General features: G+C 45.6%; 1 protein-coding gene across 8 annotated transcripts in view; it reads left to right on the top strand.

The window, feature by feature from the left end:
* Positions 1-13,651, top strand: part of fbxl7 (F-box and leucine-rich repeat protein 7) — a 530,556-nt gene extending 516,905 nt beyond the window's left edge. For all 8 annotated transcript variants that reach the window (XM_068050426.1, XM_068050392.1, XM_068050401.1 and 5 more), the window contains one exon: positions 12,421-13,651. In XM_068050426.1, the coding sequence (XP_067906527.1) occupies positions 12,421-13,157 (737 nt within the window). In that variant the 3' untranslated portion in view covers positions 13,158-13,651. The remainder of the gene's footprint in view (positions 1-12,420) is intronic.
* The last annotated feature ends 4,200 nt before the right edge of the window (positions 13,652-17,851 follow it).

Genomic DNA, 17,851 nt, shown 5'->3' with positions numbered 1-17,851 from the left:
GCCTTGTTAACCCCATTTAAAGAAGGAAGACTGTAATTTTTCAGTTAGCCTCCAGTTTCTCGATCCATTGGGAGGATGTTTAACTGCCTGGAGGTGGGCACTCAGTAGCAGGCTGGGGTGGCAGCGCTGCAGGAAAGTTTGGAGGTCCTCCCTGATGCTTGGTGCAGGTGCAGCCAGCAGATAAGATTGGAAATGATATAAGTGAATTGAAAATAAAGAGCAGAAATATTAAATGAACTAAAAAAATTCAAAGAGGATAAAACCCCTGGTGTGGACAGATTACATCTGTGCATTTTAAAAGATTCTAGAGGAGATAATAGAGTCATTACTACACATATTTAATAATTCATTAGAACAAGGGGTAGTGCCAGAGGCCTGGCGGATAGCCAACCTTCTGCCTATATTTAAGAAGGGAGATTGAACATGTCCAGAGAACTATAGACCAGTCAGTTTAACGTTGGTGTAGGAAAAATAATAGAATCCCTCGTAAAGGAGAAAATAGAAAATAATTTTGAAACCAAAATATAATAATGAATGGTCAGCATGGATTTCAAAAGGGAAAGTCTTGCTTGACCAGCCTCATTGAATTCTTTGAAGAGGTAAATAAAGAATAGACAAGGGTAATGCAATAGGTGTAATTTATGCAGATTTCCAAACGGTCTTCAATAAGTTGCCACATAATAGACTAATGAATACATCAGAGTATGCGGTGTTGGGGAACAAGTAGCAGAATGCATTGCTAGCTAGCTGCAAGATAGAAAGCAGATAGTGGGGGTGGGGGTAGGTAAAGAGCAGCTATTGTGAGTGGTAGAAGGTGCAAAGTGGAATCCCACAAGGGTCATTGCTGGGACCACCATTGTTCACAATTTAGACTAAAGATTTAGACTGTGGAATCAAAAACACAATTTCTAAATTTGTGGATGACACCAAATTTGGTGGGATAGACAATACTGAGGAACTACAACAAATGCAAGAAGACATTAATAAACTTGCAGAATGCGCAAATACTTGGCAAATGAATTTCAGCTCAGGTAAATGTGAGGTAACACATTTTGGTGAGAAAAATAAGGAGGTCAAATATTACTTGGAAATAAGAATCTAAATGGGGTAGAGGAGCACGGGGATTTTAGAGTACAGATACAAAAATCACTAAAAGTAGCGGCACAGATCAGTAAGACCATAAAAAAGCAAACAAAGCACTAGGATTTATTTCCAGAGATAGAATTGAAAAGTTACACGAAAGTTGTATCAAACCCTGCGTAGACCACCCTTGGAGAATTGTTTACAGTCTGGTCGCCATATTGTAAAAAAGATAGAGGCAATAGTGTAAGATTTGGGCCAGGAGTCACAGATTACCCAAAAAGGAGGTCGAAGTTATAGGTGGTTTTAAAGCAGTTTATTAAGAAGCAGCAGTTTAATATGATGATGCATAAGCTAAATAGACAGAAAAAACATACAACCGTAACGGTTTACTGATCACAGATCATATGGTGGGGTAGAACCAGGGGTTGGCAACGTGTCCGTGGTAATAATTTTGAGGTCTGTGACTAGCAATTTCAGGAATGAAAAATTTCCCATTGACTTCTTTTTTCCAGGCAAGTCCGACTTTAAAAAAATTCACAGCTGTCAGTTTCAGTTTCACAGCTGACAGGTGCTGGGAGCAGAAACAGCGGCTTCGAACTCAGGACAAGTCTGGGGTTTTCAATTTGTTCGCACCACAGCCTCACAGCTCCAACGACCCGGGTTCAATTCTGGGTACTGCCCGTGTGGAGTTTGCAAGTTCTCCCTGTGTCTGCGTGGGTTTTCTCCGGGTGCTCCGGTTTCCTCCCACAGCCAAAAGACTTGCAGGTTGGTAGGTAAATTGGCCATTATGAATTGCCACTAGTATAGGTAGGTGGTAGGGAAATATAGGGACAGGTGGGGATGTTTGGTAGGAATATGGGATTAGTGTAGGATTAGTATAAATGGGTGGTTGACGGTCGGCACAGACTCGGTGGGCCGAAGGGCCTGTTTCAGTGCTGTATCTCTAAACTAAACTAAACTAAAACCCCGAACTTGTCCTGAGTTCCGAAGCCATTGTTCCCTCTCCCAATACCTGTCAGCTGTGAAACTGAAACTGATGGCTGTGAATTTTTTTGAAAAAAAGACCAATCACAAAGCAGCTCTGGGGAGAGTTCCCACTCTCTGCAACCATCAGAAAGAGAAGCGGAGAGAGAGGGAAGAGGGAGAGAGTGAGGGGAGAGAGAGGAGACAGAGAGGGAGGGGGAGAGGGAGAAAGAGGGGGAGAGGGATGGGGGGAGGGAGGAGAAGGGAAGAAAGAGAGCGGGGGGGTGGGGCGGAGAGGGAGATGGGGGTGGGGGAGAGAGGAGAAAACAGCAAAAAGAAGGCAATTCAGCACATTGTGCCTGTGCTAGCTGAAAAAGAAATATCCGGCTTCCCAGTTGTTAATCCCACTTTCCAGTTGTTAAACTGCAGAGAGATTGTTAACGTGAGAAATACTAGCTATGAACTCCCAGACCAATTTAACAAATTACACAAGTTTTCACATTTTTTAAGTCTTCTATTACAACAACTAAACTAAAAGAAAACCCCAATTAACTAAATAGCACTTTGTAAATAGCTGATACCCCAAACTACAAACAAAGATATTTTCGTTACTTAGTCAACACGAATATGTCACTACACTTATACGTTACACAGTCCTTTTTGATGACAAAAGCCTTTGTGGTTAGAAGTCCCAAATTCCTCCGTTTCAATGGGCTGGATCTCCCACATTTGTCAAAAAACAATATTTTCCTTTGCTCACTGCTCCAAGAACTTCTGAACTGGACATAATGTGATTTGCAGCCCTTTACTCCTCTGTAAATTTCGACTCCCAATAAAAAAGCAGGTTCAAGTTTCCACAGCCTTTTGCTGTATATCTTCATAGAACATAGAACATAGAGAGCAGGCGTTCGCGCTCTCTCGCTCACTTTCCATCTGTCCCTGCTGGGTGCCTTATCTTACGACTTCCCTTGAGGCCTCATCCCGATGGGTTCTCTTCTTACAGCCTGCTTGACGCCACCATGTGATAGTTCTTTTCTGACAGCTTGTTTTTTCTCCAGGAAGTCTGTTAAATTTATCTGGTCCTAGAATTCAAAATGCAAATACCAGAACAAAGAACAAGAACAAAGAACAGTACGGCACAGGAACAGGCCATTCGGCCCTCCAAGCCTGCGCCGATCTTGATGCCTAAATTAACCCCTTCTGCACTTCCGGGGCCCATATCCCTCTATTCCCTTCCTATTCATATATTTGTCAAGAAGTCGCTTAAACGTATCTGCTTCCACCACCTCCCCTGGCAGCAAGTTCCAGGCACTCACCACCCACTGTGTAAAAAACTTGCCTCGCACATCCCCTCTAAACTTTGCCCCTCGCACCTTAAACCTATGTCTCCTAGTAACTGACTCTTCCACCCTGGGAAAAAGCTTCTGACTATCCACTCTGTCCATGCCGCTCATAACTTTGTAAACCTCTATCATGTCGCCCCTCCACCTCCGTCGTTCCAGTGAAAACAATCCGAGTTTTTCCAACCTCTCCTCATAGCTAATGCCCTCCAGACCAGGCAACATCCTGGTAAACCTCCTCTGTACCCTCTCCAAAGCCTCCACATCCTTCTGGTAGTGTGGCAACCAGAATTGCACGCAATATTCTAAGTGTGGCCTAACTAAGGTTCTGTACAGCTGCAACATGACTTGCCAATTTTTATACTCTATGCCCCGACTGATGAAGACAAGCATGCCGTATGCCTTCTTGACGACCTTATCCACCTGCGTTGCCACTTTCAGTGACCTGTGGACCTGTATGCCCAGATCTCTCTGCCTGTCAATACTCCAAAGGGTTCTGCCATTTACTGTATATCTCCCACCTGCATTAGACCTTCCAAAATGCATTACCTCACATTTGTCCGGATTAAACTCCATCTGCCATTTCTCCGCCCAAGTCTCCAACCGATCTATATCCTGCTGTATCCTCTGACAATCCTCATCATTATCCGCAACTCCACCAACCTTTGTGTCATCCGCAAACTTACTAATCAGACCAGCTACATTTTCCTCCAAATCATTTATAACACCATCTATAAGACCAGAAGTTTAATTTCACAAAGCTACTCAGCCATTCCATTGCCCCCAGGTATTACCACCTACTGATTAATTTGCATGTTCTCAATGGCTGACTGCTTGTTTTACAACCCAAAAGTCTGGGAGGGTGAAACCCATTGTTCTTCTGGTGTTAGTGCTGTCATCTCTGTTCTTCAGAAAACAGTCTTTGATCTGTTCCCTCTGTTGCCCTGGTAATCTTTTGCAGTGTGGAGGTGAGGTCAGCTGACCTCCTGGATTCCACCTTCAATTTAAAAAAAAATCACAATCTATAAGACATAGCCCTGGATTTTAAGAGCCCGCCATCACTCCCGAAGGAGAGGAGAGAGAGAGAGGGATGAGAGAGTGGGTGAGAGAGTTTTAGTTTTAGTTATACAGCACTGAAACAGGCCCTTCGGCCCACCGAGTCTGTGCCGACCATCAACCACCCATTTATACTAATACTACACTAATTCCATATTCCTACTACATCCCCACCTGTCCCTATATTTCCCTACCACCTACCTATACTAGGGGCAATTTATAATGGCCAATTTACCTATCAACCTGCAAGTCTTTTGGCATGTGGGAGGAAACCGGAGCACCCGGAGGAAACCCACGCAGACACAGGGAGAACTTGCAAACTCCACACAGGCAGTACCCAGAATTGAACCCGGGTCGCTGGAGCTGTGAGGCTGCGGTGCTAACCACTGCGCCACTGTGCCGAGTGGTGAAAGTGGGAGGAGAGAGTGGAGGGGGAGAGAGAGAGAGGGGGGAGAGGGACGGGAAGAGAGGGGGGGGGGAGGGAGGGGGGAGACAGATGGACACAGAGGGAGGAGGGGGGGGAGGGACAGAGGGGGGGGATAGGGATTGACACAGAAAGGGAGAGAGAGAATGAGGGGAGAGAAAGAGATCAAAATCACACCTGACAGATGGACATCCATCCGGATTATTCTCCGCATCGCTACATCAAGAGTGCGGGCAGACATTGACTACTTGTGCAAGCAAAAACAATGCCAATTACTCACTTAATAGGGAGAAATACATTTTAAATTAGACTGTGTTTTGATGGCATTAGGTTGGCTTGATATACAAAGTAATTGCCCCCACATCCGTGACTGTGTCAATAATTTTGTTAAATGTCCATGATGCAACATGTTGGTGCCTATTGCTGGGCAGAACGGGGGTGGCAGTCTCCCCAACTGATGAAGCAGGTGAGGTCTCAGTGCTCTCTTTGGTGCTCAGGATCAAGGGCGGCACAGTGGCGCAGTGGTTAGCACCGCAGCCTCACAGCTCCAGCGACCCGGGTTTGGTTCTGGATACTGCCTGTGTGGAGTTTGCAAGCTCTCCCTGTGACTGTGTGGGTTTCCACCGGGTGCTCCTGTTTCCTCCCACAGCCAAAGACTTTTTTTTTTAGAATTAGAATATTACAGCGCAGTACAGGCCCTTCGGCCCTCGATGTTGCGCCGATCATCTGACCTACACTATTCCATTTACATCCATATGTCTATCCAATGACCACTTAAATGCCCTTAAAGTTGGCGAGTCTACTACTGTTGCAGGCAGGGCGTTCCACGCCCCTACTACTCTCTGCGTAAAGAAACTACCTCTGACATCTGTCCTATATCTTTCACCCCTCAACTTAAAGCTATGTCCCCTCGTGTTTGCCATCCTCATCCGAGGAAAAAGACTCTCACTATCCACCCTATCTAACCCTCTGATTATCTTGTATGTCTCTATTAAGTCACCTCTCCTCCTCCTTCTCTCTAACGAAAACAACCCCAAGTCCCTCAGCCTTTCCTCGTAAGACCTTCCTTCCATACCAGGCAACATCCTAGTAAATCTCCTCTGCACCCTTTCCAAAGCTTCGACATCCTTCCTATAATGCGGTGACCAGAACTGCACGCAATACTCCAGGTGCGGCCTCACCAGAGTTTTGTACAGCTGCATCATGACCCCGTGGCTCTGAAACTCGATCCCCCTACTAATAAAGGCTAACACACCATATGCCTTCTTAACAGCCCTGTTAACCTGGGTAGCAACTTTCAGGGATTTATGTACCTGGATACCAAGATCTCTCTGCTCATCTACACTACCAAGAATCTTCCCATTAGCCCAGTACTCTGCATTCCTGTTACTCCTTCCAAAGTGAATCACCTCACACTTCTCCGCATTAAACTCCATTTGCCATCTCTCAGCCCAGCTCTGCAGCCTATCTATGTCCCTCTGTACCCTACAACACCCTTCGACACTATCCACAACTCCACCGACCTTCGTGTCATCCGCAAATTTACTAACCCACCCTTCTACACCCTCATCCAGGTCGTTTATAAAAATGACAAACAGCAGTGGCCCCAAAACAGAACCTTGCGGTACACCACTAGTAACTAAACTCCAGGATGAACATTTGCCATCAACCACCACCCTCTGTCTTCTTTCAGCTAGCCAATTTCTGATCCAAAGCTCTAAATCACCTTCAACCCCATACTTGCGTATTTTCTGCAATAGCCTACCGTGGGGAACCTTATCAAACGCCTTACTGAAATCCATATACACCACATCCACGGCTTTACCCTCATCCACCTGTTTGGTCACCTTCTCGAAAAACTCAATAAGGTTTGTGAGGCACGACCTACCTTTCACAAAACCGTGCTGACTATCGCAAATGAACTTATTCTTTTCAAGATGATTATAAATCCTGTCTCTTATAACCTTTTCCAACATTTTACCCACAACCGAAGTAAGGCTCACAGGTCTATAATTACCAGGGCTGTCTCTACTCCCCTTCTTGAACAAGGGGACAACATTTGCTATCCTCCAGTCCTCCGGCACTACTCCTGTCGACAATGACGACTTGAAGATCAACAACAACGGCTCTGCAATCTCCTCCCTGGCTTCCCAGAGAATCCTAGGATAAATCCCATCTGGCCCAGGGGACTTATCTATTTTCACTCTTTCCAAAATTGCTAACACCTCCTCCTTGTGAATCTCAATCCCATCTAGCCTAGTAGGCTGTATCTCAGTAATCTCCTCGGCAACATTTTCTTTCTCTACTGTAAATACTGACGAAAAATATTCATTTAACGCTTCCCCTATCTCCTCTGATTCCGCACACAACTTCCCACTACTATCCTTGATTGGCCCTGTTCTAACTCTTATCATTCGTTTATTCCTGATATACCTATAGAAAGCCTTAGGGTTTTCTTTGATCCTATCCGCCAGTGACTTCTCGTGTCCTCTCCTTGCTCTTCTTAGCCCTCCCTTTAGATCCTTCCTGGCTAGCTTGTAACTCTCAAGCGCCCTAACTGAGCCTTCACGTCTCATCCTAACATAAGCCGCCCTCTTCCTCTTGACAAGCGCTTCAACTTCTTGAGTAAACCACGGCTCCCTTGCTCGACAACTTCCTCCCTGCCTGACAGGTACATACTTATCAAGGACACGCATTAGCTGCTCCTTGAATAAGCTCCACATTTCGTTTGTGCCCATCCCCTGCAGTTTCCTTCCCCATCCTACACATCCTAAATCTTGCCTAATCGCGTCATAATTTCCTTTCCCCCAGCTATAATTCTTGCCCTGCGGTATATACCTGTCCCTGCCCATCACTAAGGTAAACCTAACCGAATTGTGATCACTATCGCCAAAGTGCTCACCTACATCTAAATCGAACACCTGGCCGGGTTCATTACCCAGTACCAAATCCAATGTGGCATCGCCCCTGGTTGGCCTGTCCACATACTGTGTCAGAAAACCCTCCTGCACACACTGGACAAAAACAGACCCATCTAAAGTACTCGAACTATAGTATTTCCAGTCAGGTTGCTAGGTAAATTAGCCATTGTAAATTGCCCCTAGTGTAGGTAGGTGGTAGGAGATTTGTGGGGATGTGGTAGGGAATGTAGCATTAGTATAAATGGGTGGTTGATGGTCGGCACAGACTCGGTGGGCTGAAGGGCCTGTTTCAGTGCTGTATCTCTCTATGACTCTATGATCCTCAGCCTTCTTGAGTTAACCAAAGTGTTAGGCAGAAGCCAGCATAGACTCCACTTTGGGAAGCTCTCCTTCTGTCTGAAGAAGACTGAAGACTTCCTTCCCGAGCACTTGTTTATATTCTTTATTCCTCGGGTGGGTGCCCCATGTCAATCACTTGTTTGATTCCAATTGCCCAATCACCAAAGGACAGGTACGAAAAGTAAATCCCTCTCTTGCCCAGCTCTCTGCCTCTGAAGTCATCTTGTGGCTTATCACTTGCTGGGTACTGTTTTTAAACTTCTGCCATACACTGGGCGGCACAGTGGCGCAGTGGCTAGCACCGCAGCCTCACAGCTCCAGCGACCCGGGTTCAATTCTGGGTACTGCCTGTGTGGAGTTTGCAAGTTCTCCCTGTGTCTGCGTGGGTTTTCTCCGGGTGCTCCGGTTTCCTCCCACAAGCCAAAAGACTTGCAGGTTGGTAGGTAAATTGGCCATTATAAATTGCCCCTAGTATAGGTAGGTGGTAGGGAAATATAGGGACAGGTGGGGATGTGGTAGGAATATGGGATTAGTGTAGGATTAGTATAAATGGGTGGTTGATGGTCGGCACAGACTCGGTGGGCCGAAGGGTCTGTTTCAGTGCTGTATCTCTAAACTAAAAACTTGTCTAGAGAAGGTATCGGGCTCCATCTTATCAGCTTTAAGAAGCTGTGCTTCGGAGCCTGTGCTAGAGTCATATCCTTGGCGGAGATAACAGGCCAACGCTGTCCCGTGTCCGTCAGTCTGGCAGACTGCTATAGAATCTTTCTTCATAAGAGAGAGAGAGAGCTATTTCTATAATATTCAATAAATTTTCTTAAGATTTTATAAAGTTATTAGACAGCCACTTCTTACACTGGAGAGGGTGCAGAGAAGATTTCTAAGGATGATACCTATCAGGAAAGATTGAACAGGCTGGGTCTCTTTTCTCTTGAACAGAGAATGTTGAGGAGTGACCTAATAGAGGTCTTTAAAATTATGAAAGATTTTGATAGAGTAGACACAAGGGGCTGAATTTTACTAGCCCCCTCAACGTCGGGGGTCGTGGCAGGGGGGCCTGGAGAATACCTCTGGGAGAGGCCCCGCCCCATATTACCGGCAGCGGCGAGGCCTTGTGGCAGCCCCCTGCCGCTCGGCAACAGGAACATCAAAATATGTTCATCTATTTAATTGAACGAATAAATACTTACCTCATCGCACCAGCCGTCCCACTGCGATATTCTGGCCGGTTGCCGGAACTCATGCACCTTCGGATCTCTGTTCAGAGATCTGAAGTGGAACACTGGTTGGGAGGGGGGAGCAGATAAGTTTTCAGGGAGGGGGAGGGGGAGCGGAGAAAACCATTGCAATTGGTGCAGAGGATGGTGGGATGAGGTTGAAGGTAAAAGGTTATAAACTTTGGGTGGGAAAAGGTCAGAATTGCTAGGTAACTTTTTGTGGGGGAGAGGGAAATTCATAAATTGTTTAGTCATTGGGGGGTGGGAGAGGGATTGAAACTTTTAATCAATTTTGCACTTTAACTTTATCTCACCTTTAACTTAAAAAATGTAAATTAAACCGAAGAGCTAGAAGGCCTTTAAGAATGGCGCCGGCGTCTGTGTAGTGGCGCCGGACACTGTGTCAGGGACGAAGTGCCTGCCACTTTCAGGGAACTATGTATTTGCACCCCAAGGTCTCTCTGCTCAACAATACTCCCTAGGGCCCTGCCATTCACTGTATATGTCCTGCCCTGGTTTAACTTCCCACAATGCATCACTTCACACTTGTCTGCATTAAATCCTATTTGCCAATCCCTTGCCCACTTTCCCAGTTTATCTATATCCTGTTGTAACCTTAGACAACCTTCTTTTCTGGCCACTATACCACCAATTTTGGTGTCACCTGTAGACTTACTAATCATGCCCCGTACATTCACATCCAAGTCATTAATATATATGACAAACAACAGAGTGCCCAGCACCGATCCCTGCGGCACACCGCTGGTCACCGGCCTCCAATCTGAAAAACAACCCTCCACTACCACCCTCTGCCTCCTATCACCAAGCCAATTTTGTATCCAATTTGCTAGCTCACCCTGGATCCCATGCGTTAGAACCTTCTGGACCAGCCTACCCTGCGGGACCTTGTCAAAGGCCTTACTAAAGTCCATGTAAACAACGTCCATCGCCCTGCTCTCGTCAATCCTCTTGGTCACCTCCTCGAAAAACTCAATCAAATTCATGAGGCATAATTTCCCACGCACAAAGCCATGCTGACTATCCGTAATCAGACCATGCCTTTCCAAATGCATATAAATCCTGTCTCTCAGAATCCCTTCCAATAACTTTCCCACCACTGATGTAAGGCTCACCGGCCTGCAGTTCCCTGGTTTATCCCTGCTGCCCTTCTTAAATAAAGGCACAACATTAGCTATCCTCCAACACCTCCTCCTTTGTAATGTTGATATGCTCCAGGATATCGGTGTTCCCTCCCTTGAACTCACTAGCTTCCATGACCTTCTCCATGGTAAATACAGATGAGAAGTATTCATTTAAGACCTCGTCCATTTCCCGTGGCTCCACACATAGATTACCACACTGATCATTAAGGGGACCTACTCTCTCCCTAGCTACCCTTTTACTCTTAATATACTGATAGAATCTTTTAGGATTCTCCTTTGTCTTATCTGCCAGGGAAATTTCATGACCCCTTTTCGCCCTCCTAATTTCCTTCTTAAGTGTACTCCTACATCCCCTATACTCCTCGAGGGACTCGCTTGATCCCAGCTGCCTATACCTAACATATGCCTCCTTCTTTGTCCTGACCAGACCCTCAATATCCCTTGTCAACAAAGGTTCCCTAAACTTGCCAGCCTTGCCCTTCCATTTAACAGAAACATGCCGGCCCTGAACTCTTACTCTCTCACTTTTAAAAGCCTCCCACTTGCCAGATGTCCCTTTACCTGTAAACAGCCTGTCCCATTCAACTTTTGAGAGTTCCTGTCTGATGCCATCGAAATGAGCCTTCCCCCAATTTAGGACTTCAACATGAGGACCAGTCCTATCCTTTTCCATAACTATCTTGAAACTAATAGAGTTATGGTCATTGGTCCCAAAGTGCTCCCCCACTGACACATCAACCACCTGCCCATCATTTCCTAAGAGGAGGTCGAGTGTAGCCCCTTCTGTAGTAGGGCCATCCACATACTGCTTCAGAAAACTATCCTGGACAAACTTAACAAATTCTTCCCCATCTGATCCCTAAGGCAGTCCCAGTCAAAATTAGAGAAGTTAAAATCACCTACTATTACAACCGTATAATTCCTACACCTATCTGTGATTTCCCTACATATATGCTCCTCCACTTCCCTCTGACTATTGGGGGGCCTATAGTATTATCCCATCAAAGTGATCACCCCTTTCTTATTTCTAAGTTCTACCCATATGGCCTCGCTGGACATTCCCCCCAGGATATCCTCTCTAAGTACTGCCGTGATGTCCTCCCTAATCAATAGTGCAACTCCCCCTCCTCTCTTACCTCCACTTCTGTCACGCCGGAAGCTTCGGTACCCCGGAACATTGAGCTGCCAGTCCTGCCCATCCCTCAACCATGTTTCCGTAATAGTTACAATATCACAATCCCATGTACCGATCCATGCTCTGAGTTCATCTGCCTTGCATTAAAGTAAATGCCTACCAGACCTTCCACGCTCCCTGTACTGCCCCTGCCCGGCCTGCCTACTGGACTTGCTTGCTTGAACCTCTACATTTGCCTCAACTATCTCATCGAAGAGACTATTACTTTGAGTCCCACCCCCCTGCAAGACTAGTTTAAACCCTCCCGAGTGTTTTCAATTGTGAGGAAGATTAAAACTGGAGAGCATCAAAATTCAGAAGAAATTTAAGGGGAGGCTAGATAAACATGAGGGAGACGGGAATGGGGAGGGGGGGTTATGCTGATAGAGCTAGATGAGGAAGGATGGAAGGGAGCTCGAGATAAACACCACATGGAGTGGCTGGGTGGAATGGCCTGTTTCTGTGCTGCATACTCTATACTATACGTAGAATGACTTATCGGCAGCAGTACTGGAAACAGATTTTTGCTAACATTTTAAAAAGGATGTGGATAAATATTAGAAGAAGAAAGAAAATTAAGAGTCTGGGGAATGGAAGGAAGTGGGTAGCTCTTTCAAAGAGCTGGCATAGGCGTGGCAGACTAAATAGACTCATTCTGTTCTAAGTTTCTATGTAGGGACTGTCTTTTATAAATTCGCCATGTTAATAATTTAAAACATCAGTCTCAATTTTTTGTCTAGGTTGTTCCAAGATAACCTGCATTAGTCTGACAAGGGAAGCTTCCATCAAACTCTCTCCACTTCATGGAAAACAAATCTCCATACGCTACCTGAACATGACAGATTGCTTTGTACTTGAAGATGAGGGGTTGCACACGATAGCAGCTCACTGCACCCAGCTGACACACCTTTACCTGCGCAGGTGTATACGTGTCACAGACGAGGGCCTCCGCTACCTGATACTTTATTGCACAACAATCAAAGAACTGAGTGTCAGTGACTGCCGCGCGGTGAGTGATTTTGGGATGAGAGAGGTGGCAAAATTGGAAGCACACCTGAAGTATCTCAGCATTGCTCACTGTGGCCGGATCACAGATGTAGGTATACGCTACATTGCCAAGTATTGCAGCAAACTGCGCTATCTGAATGCTCGGGGTTGCGAAGGAATAACAGATCACGGAATTGAATACCTTGCCAAAAATTGCACAAAACTGAAGTCCCTGGATATCGGGAAGTGTCCGTTAGTTTCCGATGCAGGCATGGAGTTTTTAGCGTTGAACTGTTACAACCTGAAGCGACTGAGTCTTAAGTCATGTGAGAGCATCACTGGCCGTGGTTTGAAGATTGTTGCCGCCAACTGCTTTGAGCTTCAGATGTTGAACGTACAGGACTGTGACATCTCTGTTGAGGCATTGCGGTTTGTCAAACGGCATTGCAAAAGATGTATTATAGAGCACACCAATCCGGCCTTCTTCTGACAGGATGTTCAACAGTAAAAGAGAACAGACCATAGATTGTAAAGCCTCACATTTTATTTGCTTCTTTCTTCTCCTCAATTCAAATATTTAGTTCATTTCCACATTGTAACATTATTACTCTATTATGACTGAAAGTCATGGTAATGAAAATATTTTTCCTTTTTCCTCTATGATGTACTTGTACATTTTTGACTGCTAAATCTCCTACAGAAACAAGTGTCCAGAGGCATAAACTAAATATATTCAAACTTTTCAAGTTGTATGAAGAATTGATCAGATTTCATATTATTCCTTAAATCCACCATAGGGATATAAAATGGAAATATTCAGTACAGCATTTTCTTAAAATGGAGCACTGTGTTTTAGTTGATATCCCACCATTATATTAAATCCCAAGGAAGAGATGCCATAATTTTCTGTTTGTTATAACATGGAAGCTTCTGACTAATATTGCATTTCCGTGTTTTTATTTCATTTTTTTAAATTAATAAAAGGAGATTTAATGATCCTAAAATACTAAAGAGCTTATTGACTGTACTGTAACCCATTTATTGTACTCTGATTTCTCCACTATCCACGATAACTGATCCCCTTGTTACATGGTGTGCTGTTGGGGGAGGGGGAACACCTAGGACCTGGGCTTGAATGTGGCCCAAGCTGATCGGTGTAAATCTCTTTCTGTTGGTGCTTCTTGAAATTAGTTCCAACCTATTAACAAGTTGGTCTTGACCCACAGCACAAAATTGCATCTTATTTAACACTAGATTTGGCTGGTGTGGGAAATGGTACAGTCAAGGATACTTTCCTGAGGTTTGGGCCGATGCATGATGTTACTGTACAGTAAATCAGCCTTACTCTGCAGCTGGTTATGCTTTACCTGGACTGGGAGTATTTTATACTGACATTAGAATGATAACCTTCAAACTTTGTGCTCCTGGTGGGGGCCTCAACCTTTGAGAGCACAAAGTTGGCAAATTACCCCAAGATGCCTGAAATTAAAAGTGGTCTAATTCCCAGCATTAACGCTCCTCACCTTGATAAGAATAAAAATGCACTCAAATAATGTTGTACAAAAATACAAGCAATGTTATTATGACGCAGCTGAAGGGATCACCACTCCAATAATCATGGTGCATCCAAATCTAGATCGATTGGAGAAGTTATTAAAGGAGGTTTCATTTCAGGTGTCTAAAAGTGGCCAAGCATGCTTGTTGCCTAACTTTTGACAAATAATTTGCAGGAAAAGATAGATAGGATGTGAATGGTGCAAGGGGGAACGAATTGTGTTTTATGTGATTTCAGAAGCCTTTTTTGGACATTAATTAAAGAGGCCTCTGATAAAGAGGGAAAGGAGAACAACTATAGGTCACGTCACAATGATGTTTTCATGGCATAAGAACATGACCTGCAATCATCATGTCACAGAGCTCTCAAACAGTTTGCCAAAACGTTTGCAATCAAGGCAACAGGCCTTTAAGTAGGGCAGTTGTGTCAGTAAACATGGGGAGATTTCTCCTCCTTGGTTCTGTTCAAGATCAGGTGCAATTACAAATGGAGAATGTTGGAAAATTCGAGTGGTGTGACCCATCACCTACTCACTGCCTCAACTGGGATTTCCCACCTCTTTCTCCTGCTATGACTGCTTCTAGCAGCTCCTTCCCTACCCACTGCATGCATATGGCAGTAGGATGGGGAGGGTTGTGGGGCAGTGTTGGAGGAAGAGGCTTGCGTCCCCAGCAAATCTTTTCTTTCTGTCCCAGTTACCACCACTCAGTACAGCCGTCATAAAGAAGGCAGCCATAGGTCTCGGGGAAGTAGAGGTAAAGGCCCAGAGTTCCCACAGTGGAGCTGTTGGGCATTGTAATACCCTATCTCTCTCCAGACAGCTTCAGAGGCTTACCTGCTTACGTACTTGATCAGAAGATCAGAAGAAATATGAACAGGAGTAGGCCATTCGGCCCTTCAAGCCTGCTCTGCCATTCAGTAAGATGTTGGCCGAGATCTTAAGGGGAGCGAGGTGCTCTTTGTTCTGGCTTTCAGTGTGAGGCTCTAAGCCAATTGTCACCTCTTTGAGTGCTGTAGGGACATCCTACATCCTACCACAACTGGGACCCTTTACCTTTGCACCCAGCAGCATGAATTCCACCAGGAGCCCACTGTGCCTAGGTAATGAACCATGACTCAGGAAAATGGGTTGTGGTTGGAAAGGATATGCAGCAGAACTAGTTGGGAAAGTGGGTTATATAGTGGCCCTATAGTAGAGTTAATGTTTTCAGGTCAATGACTTTTCATCAGAACTGGGAAAAATTAGATTTTTAAAAAATTCTTTGATGGGATGTGGTCATTGCTGGCTAGACCAGCATTTATTGCCCATCTAATTGCCCCCGAGAAGGTGGTGGTGCGCAGTCTTCTTGAGCAGCAGCAGTCCATGTGGTGTAGGTACACCCACAGTGCTGTTAGGGAGGGAGTTCCATGATTTTGACCCAGCGACAGTGAAGGAACGGTGATATAGTTCCAAGTCAGGATGGTGTGTGGCTTGGAGAGGAACTTGCAGGTGGTGGTGTTCCCATGCATCTGCTGCCCTTGTCCTTCTAAGTGGCAGAAGTCACGGGTTTGGAAGGTGCTGTCGAAGGAGCCTTGGTGAGTTTCTGCAGTGCATCTTGTAGATGGTACACACTGCTGCCACTGTGCAGTGGTGGAGGGAGTGAATGTGGAAGGTGGTGGATGGGGTGCCAATCAAGCGGGCTGCTTTGTCCTGGATGATGTCAACCTTCTTGAGTGTTGTTGGAGCTGCACTTATCCAGGCAAGTGGAGAGTATTCCATCATACCTGGGCAATTTGCCACATCATTGGGTAGATGCCAGTGTTGCAGCTGTACGGAAGTGTACGTAAACTCCCTCCTTAAGGTCTTCTGTTGCCTGCTGCAGCATCATGCTGAAAAGGATGGTGAGTATTTTTTTAATAATTTTATTTAGAGATACAGCACTGAAACAGGTCCTTCGGCCCACCGAGTCTGTGCCGACCATCAACCACCCACAATCCTACACTAATTCCATATTCCTACCACATCCCCACCTGTCTCTACATTTCCCTACCACCTACCTATACTAGGGGCAATTTATAATGGCCAATTTACCTATCAACGTGCAAGTCTTTGGCATGTGGGAGGAAACCGGAGCACCCGGAGGAAACCCACGCAGACAAAGAACAAAGAAAATTACAGCACAGGAACAGGCCCTTCGGCCCTCCAAGCCTGCGCCGATCCAGATCCTCTATCTAAACATGTCGCCTATTTTCTAAGGGTCTGTATCTCTTTACTTCCTGCCCATTCATGTATCTGTCTAGATACAACACATTTCTCCGAGGCAGCACAACTCTTCGGACTAAAATCAGTTTAAAGAAAACTGAAGTCCTGCATCAGCCTGCACCTCAAGATGAATATAGACAAGCAAGCATTGTCATCGAGGGAACCGAGCTGAATGCCATCAAGCAATTTACATATTTGGGCAGTATCATCTCATTTGATGCCACCGTAGACAAGGAAGTGGACAATAGGCTCTCAAAAGCAAACAATACATTCGGCCGACTCTACAAACGTGTGTGGAGCAACCACAGCCTCAGAGCACAGACCAAACTCAAAGTGTACAAAGCCATAATCCTCTCCACCTTTCTGTATGGCAGCATGTCATGGGTCCTATACCACGCCTTCTAGAGTGCTTCCATCAGCGCAGCATCCTCAAGATCTGCTGGCAGGACAACATCTCAAACGTTGAAGTCTTTGAAACAGCCAACAACATCAGCATCGAGGCTATCCTCCTGCAAAGTGAACAGCGTTGGGCAGGTCACGTTGTGCATATTGACGACACTTGCCTGCCCAAGATCGTGTTGTATGGAGAGCTGACCACGGGTAAAAGGAACAGAGGGGCCCCATGCAAACGTTTCAAGGACTCCCTGAAGAAGTCCCTCTCTGTGTGCCACATTGGCCATTGCCAGTGGGAAGCGCAGGCCATAGGTTGTGATGCCTGGAGATGCTACATCAGGAGGGCTACAGACACCTTTGAGACTGAGCAAAGAACCAGCATGAAAGAGAAAAGGAGGAGAAGGATAGATCCAATTGCCCCCAGCAGTGACTACACTTTCACTTGTACGCGCTATGGGAGAATCTGCCGGATAGGCCTGACTAGTCACCAGCATGCCTGCAACCGACAACTACAGCCTTCCCAAAATCTTCGTCCACGAAGAAATGCCGAGAGAGAGAGCTGTATGGAACAGCTTGGCTAGGGGCGCAGTTCTGGAGCACAAGTCTTCAGTACTAGTGTTGGAATGTTGTCAGGGCCTTCAGCCGTTTCTTGATATCAAGTGGAGTGAATCGAATTGGCTGAAGACTGGCATCTGTGATGCTGGGAACCTCAGGAGGAGGACGAGATGGATCATCCACTCGGCACTTATGGCTGAAGAAGGTATAAGCAAGTTTTTAAACAAGTGTGAGGAGGGAGGGTGGAAAAATTACAAAAGGGAAGGTCTGTGATAGGGTGGATAGCTGGAGAGATTAAATGGCAAAAGAGTTGGTGATGCAAGGCCAAAGGGAGTGATAGTGGGACAAGTAAAGGAACAAATTGTGTGTCCAGAGGAGGTGTGAATGACAATAATGAACAACTTCTATCCGAAAGCAAAAAAATAGAGAAAAATGAGAG

The sequence above is a fragment of the Heterodontus francisci genome, chromosome 2 (genome assembly GCF_036365525.1).
Source record: "Heterodontus francisci isolate sHetFra1 chromosome 2, sHetFra1.hap1, whole genome shotgun sequence".
In the NCBI taxonomy this organism is placed as follows: Eukaryota; Metazoa; Chordata; class Chondrichthyes; order Heterodontiformes; family Heterodontidae; genus Heterodontus; species Heterodontus francisci.
The sequence above is the reverse complement of the archived record's forward strand: the minus strand, read 5'-3'. Positions and strand labels throughout refer to the sequence as shown.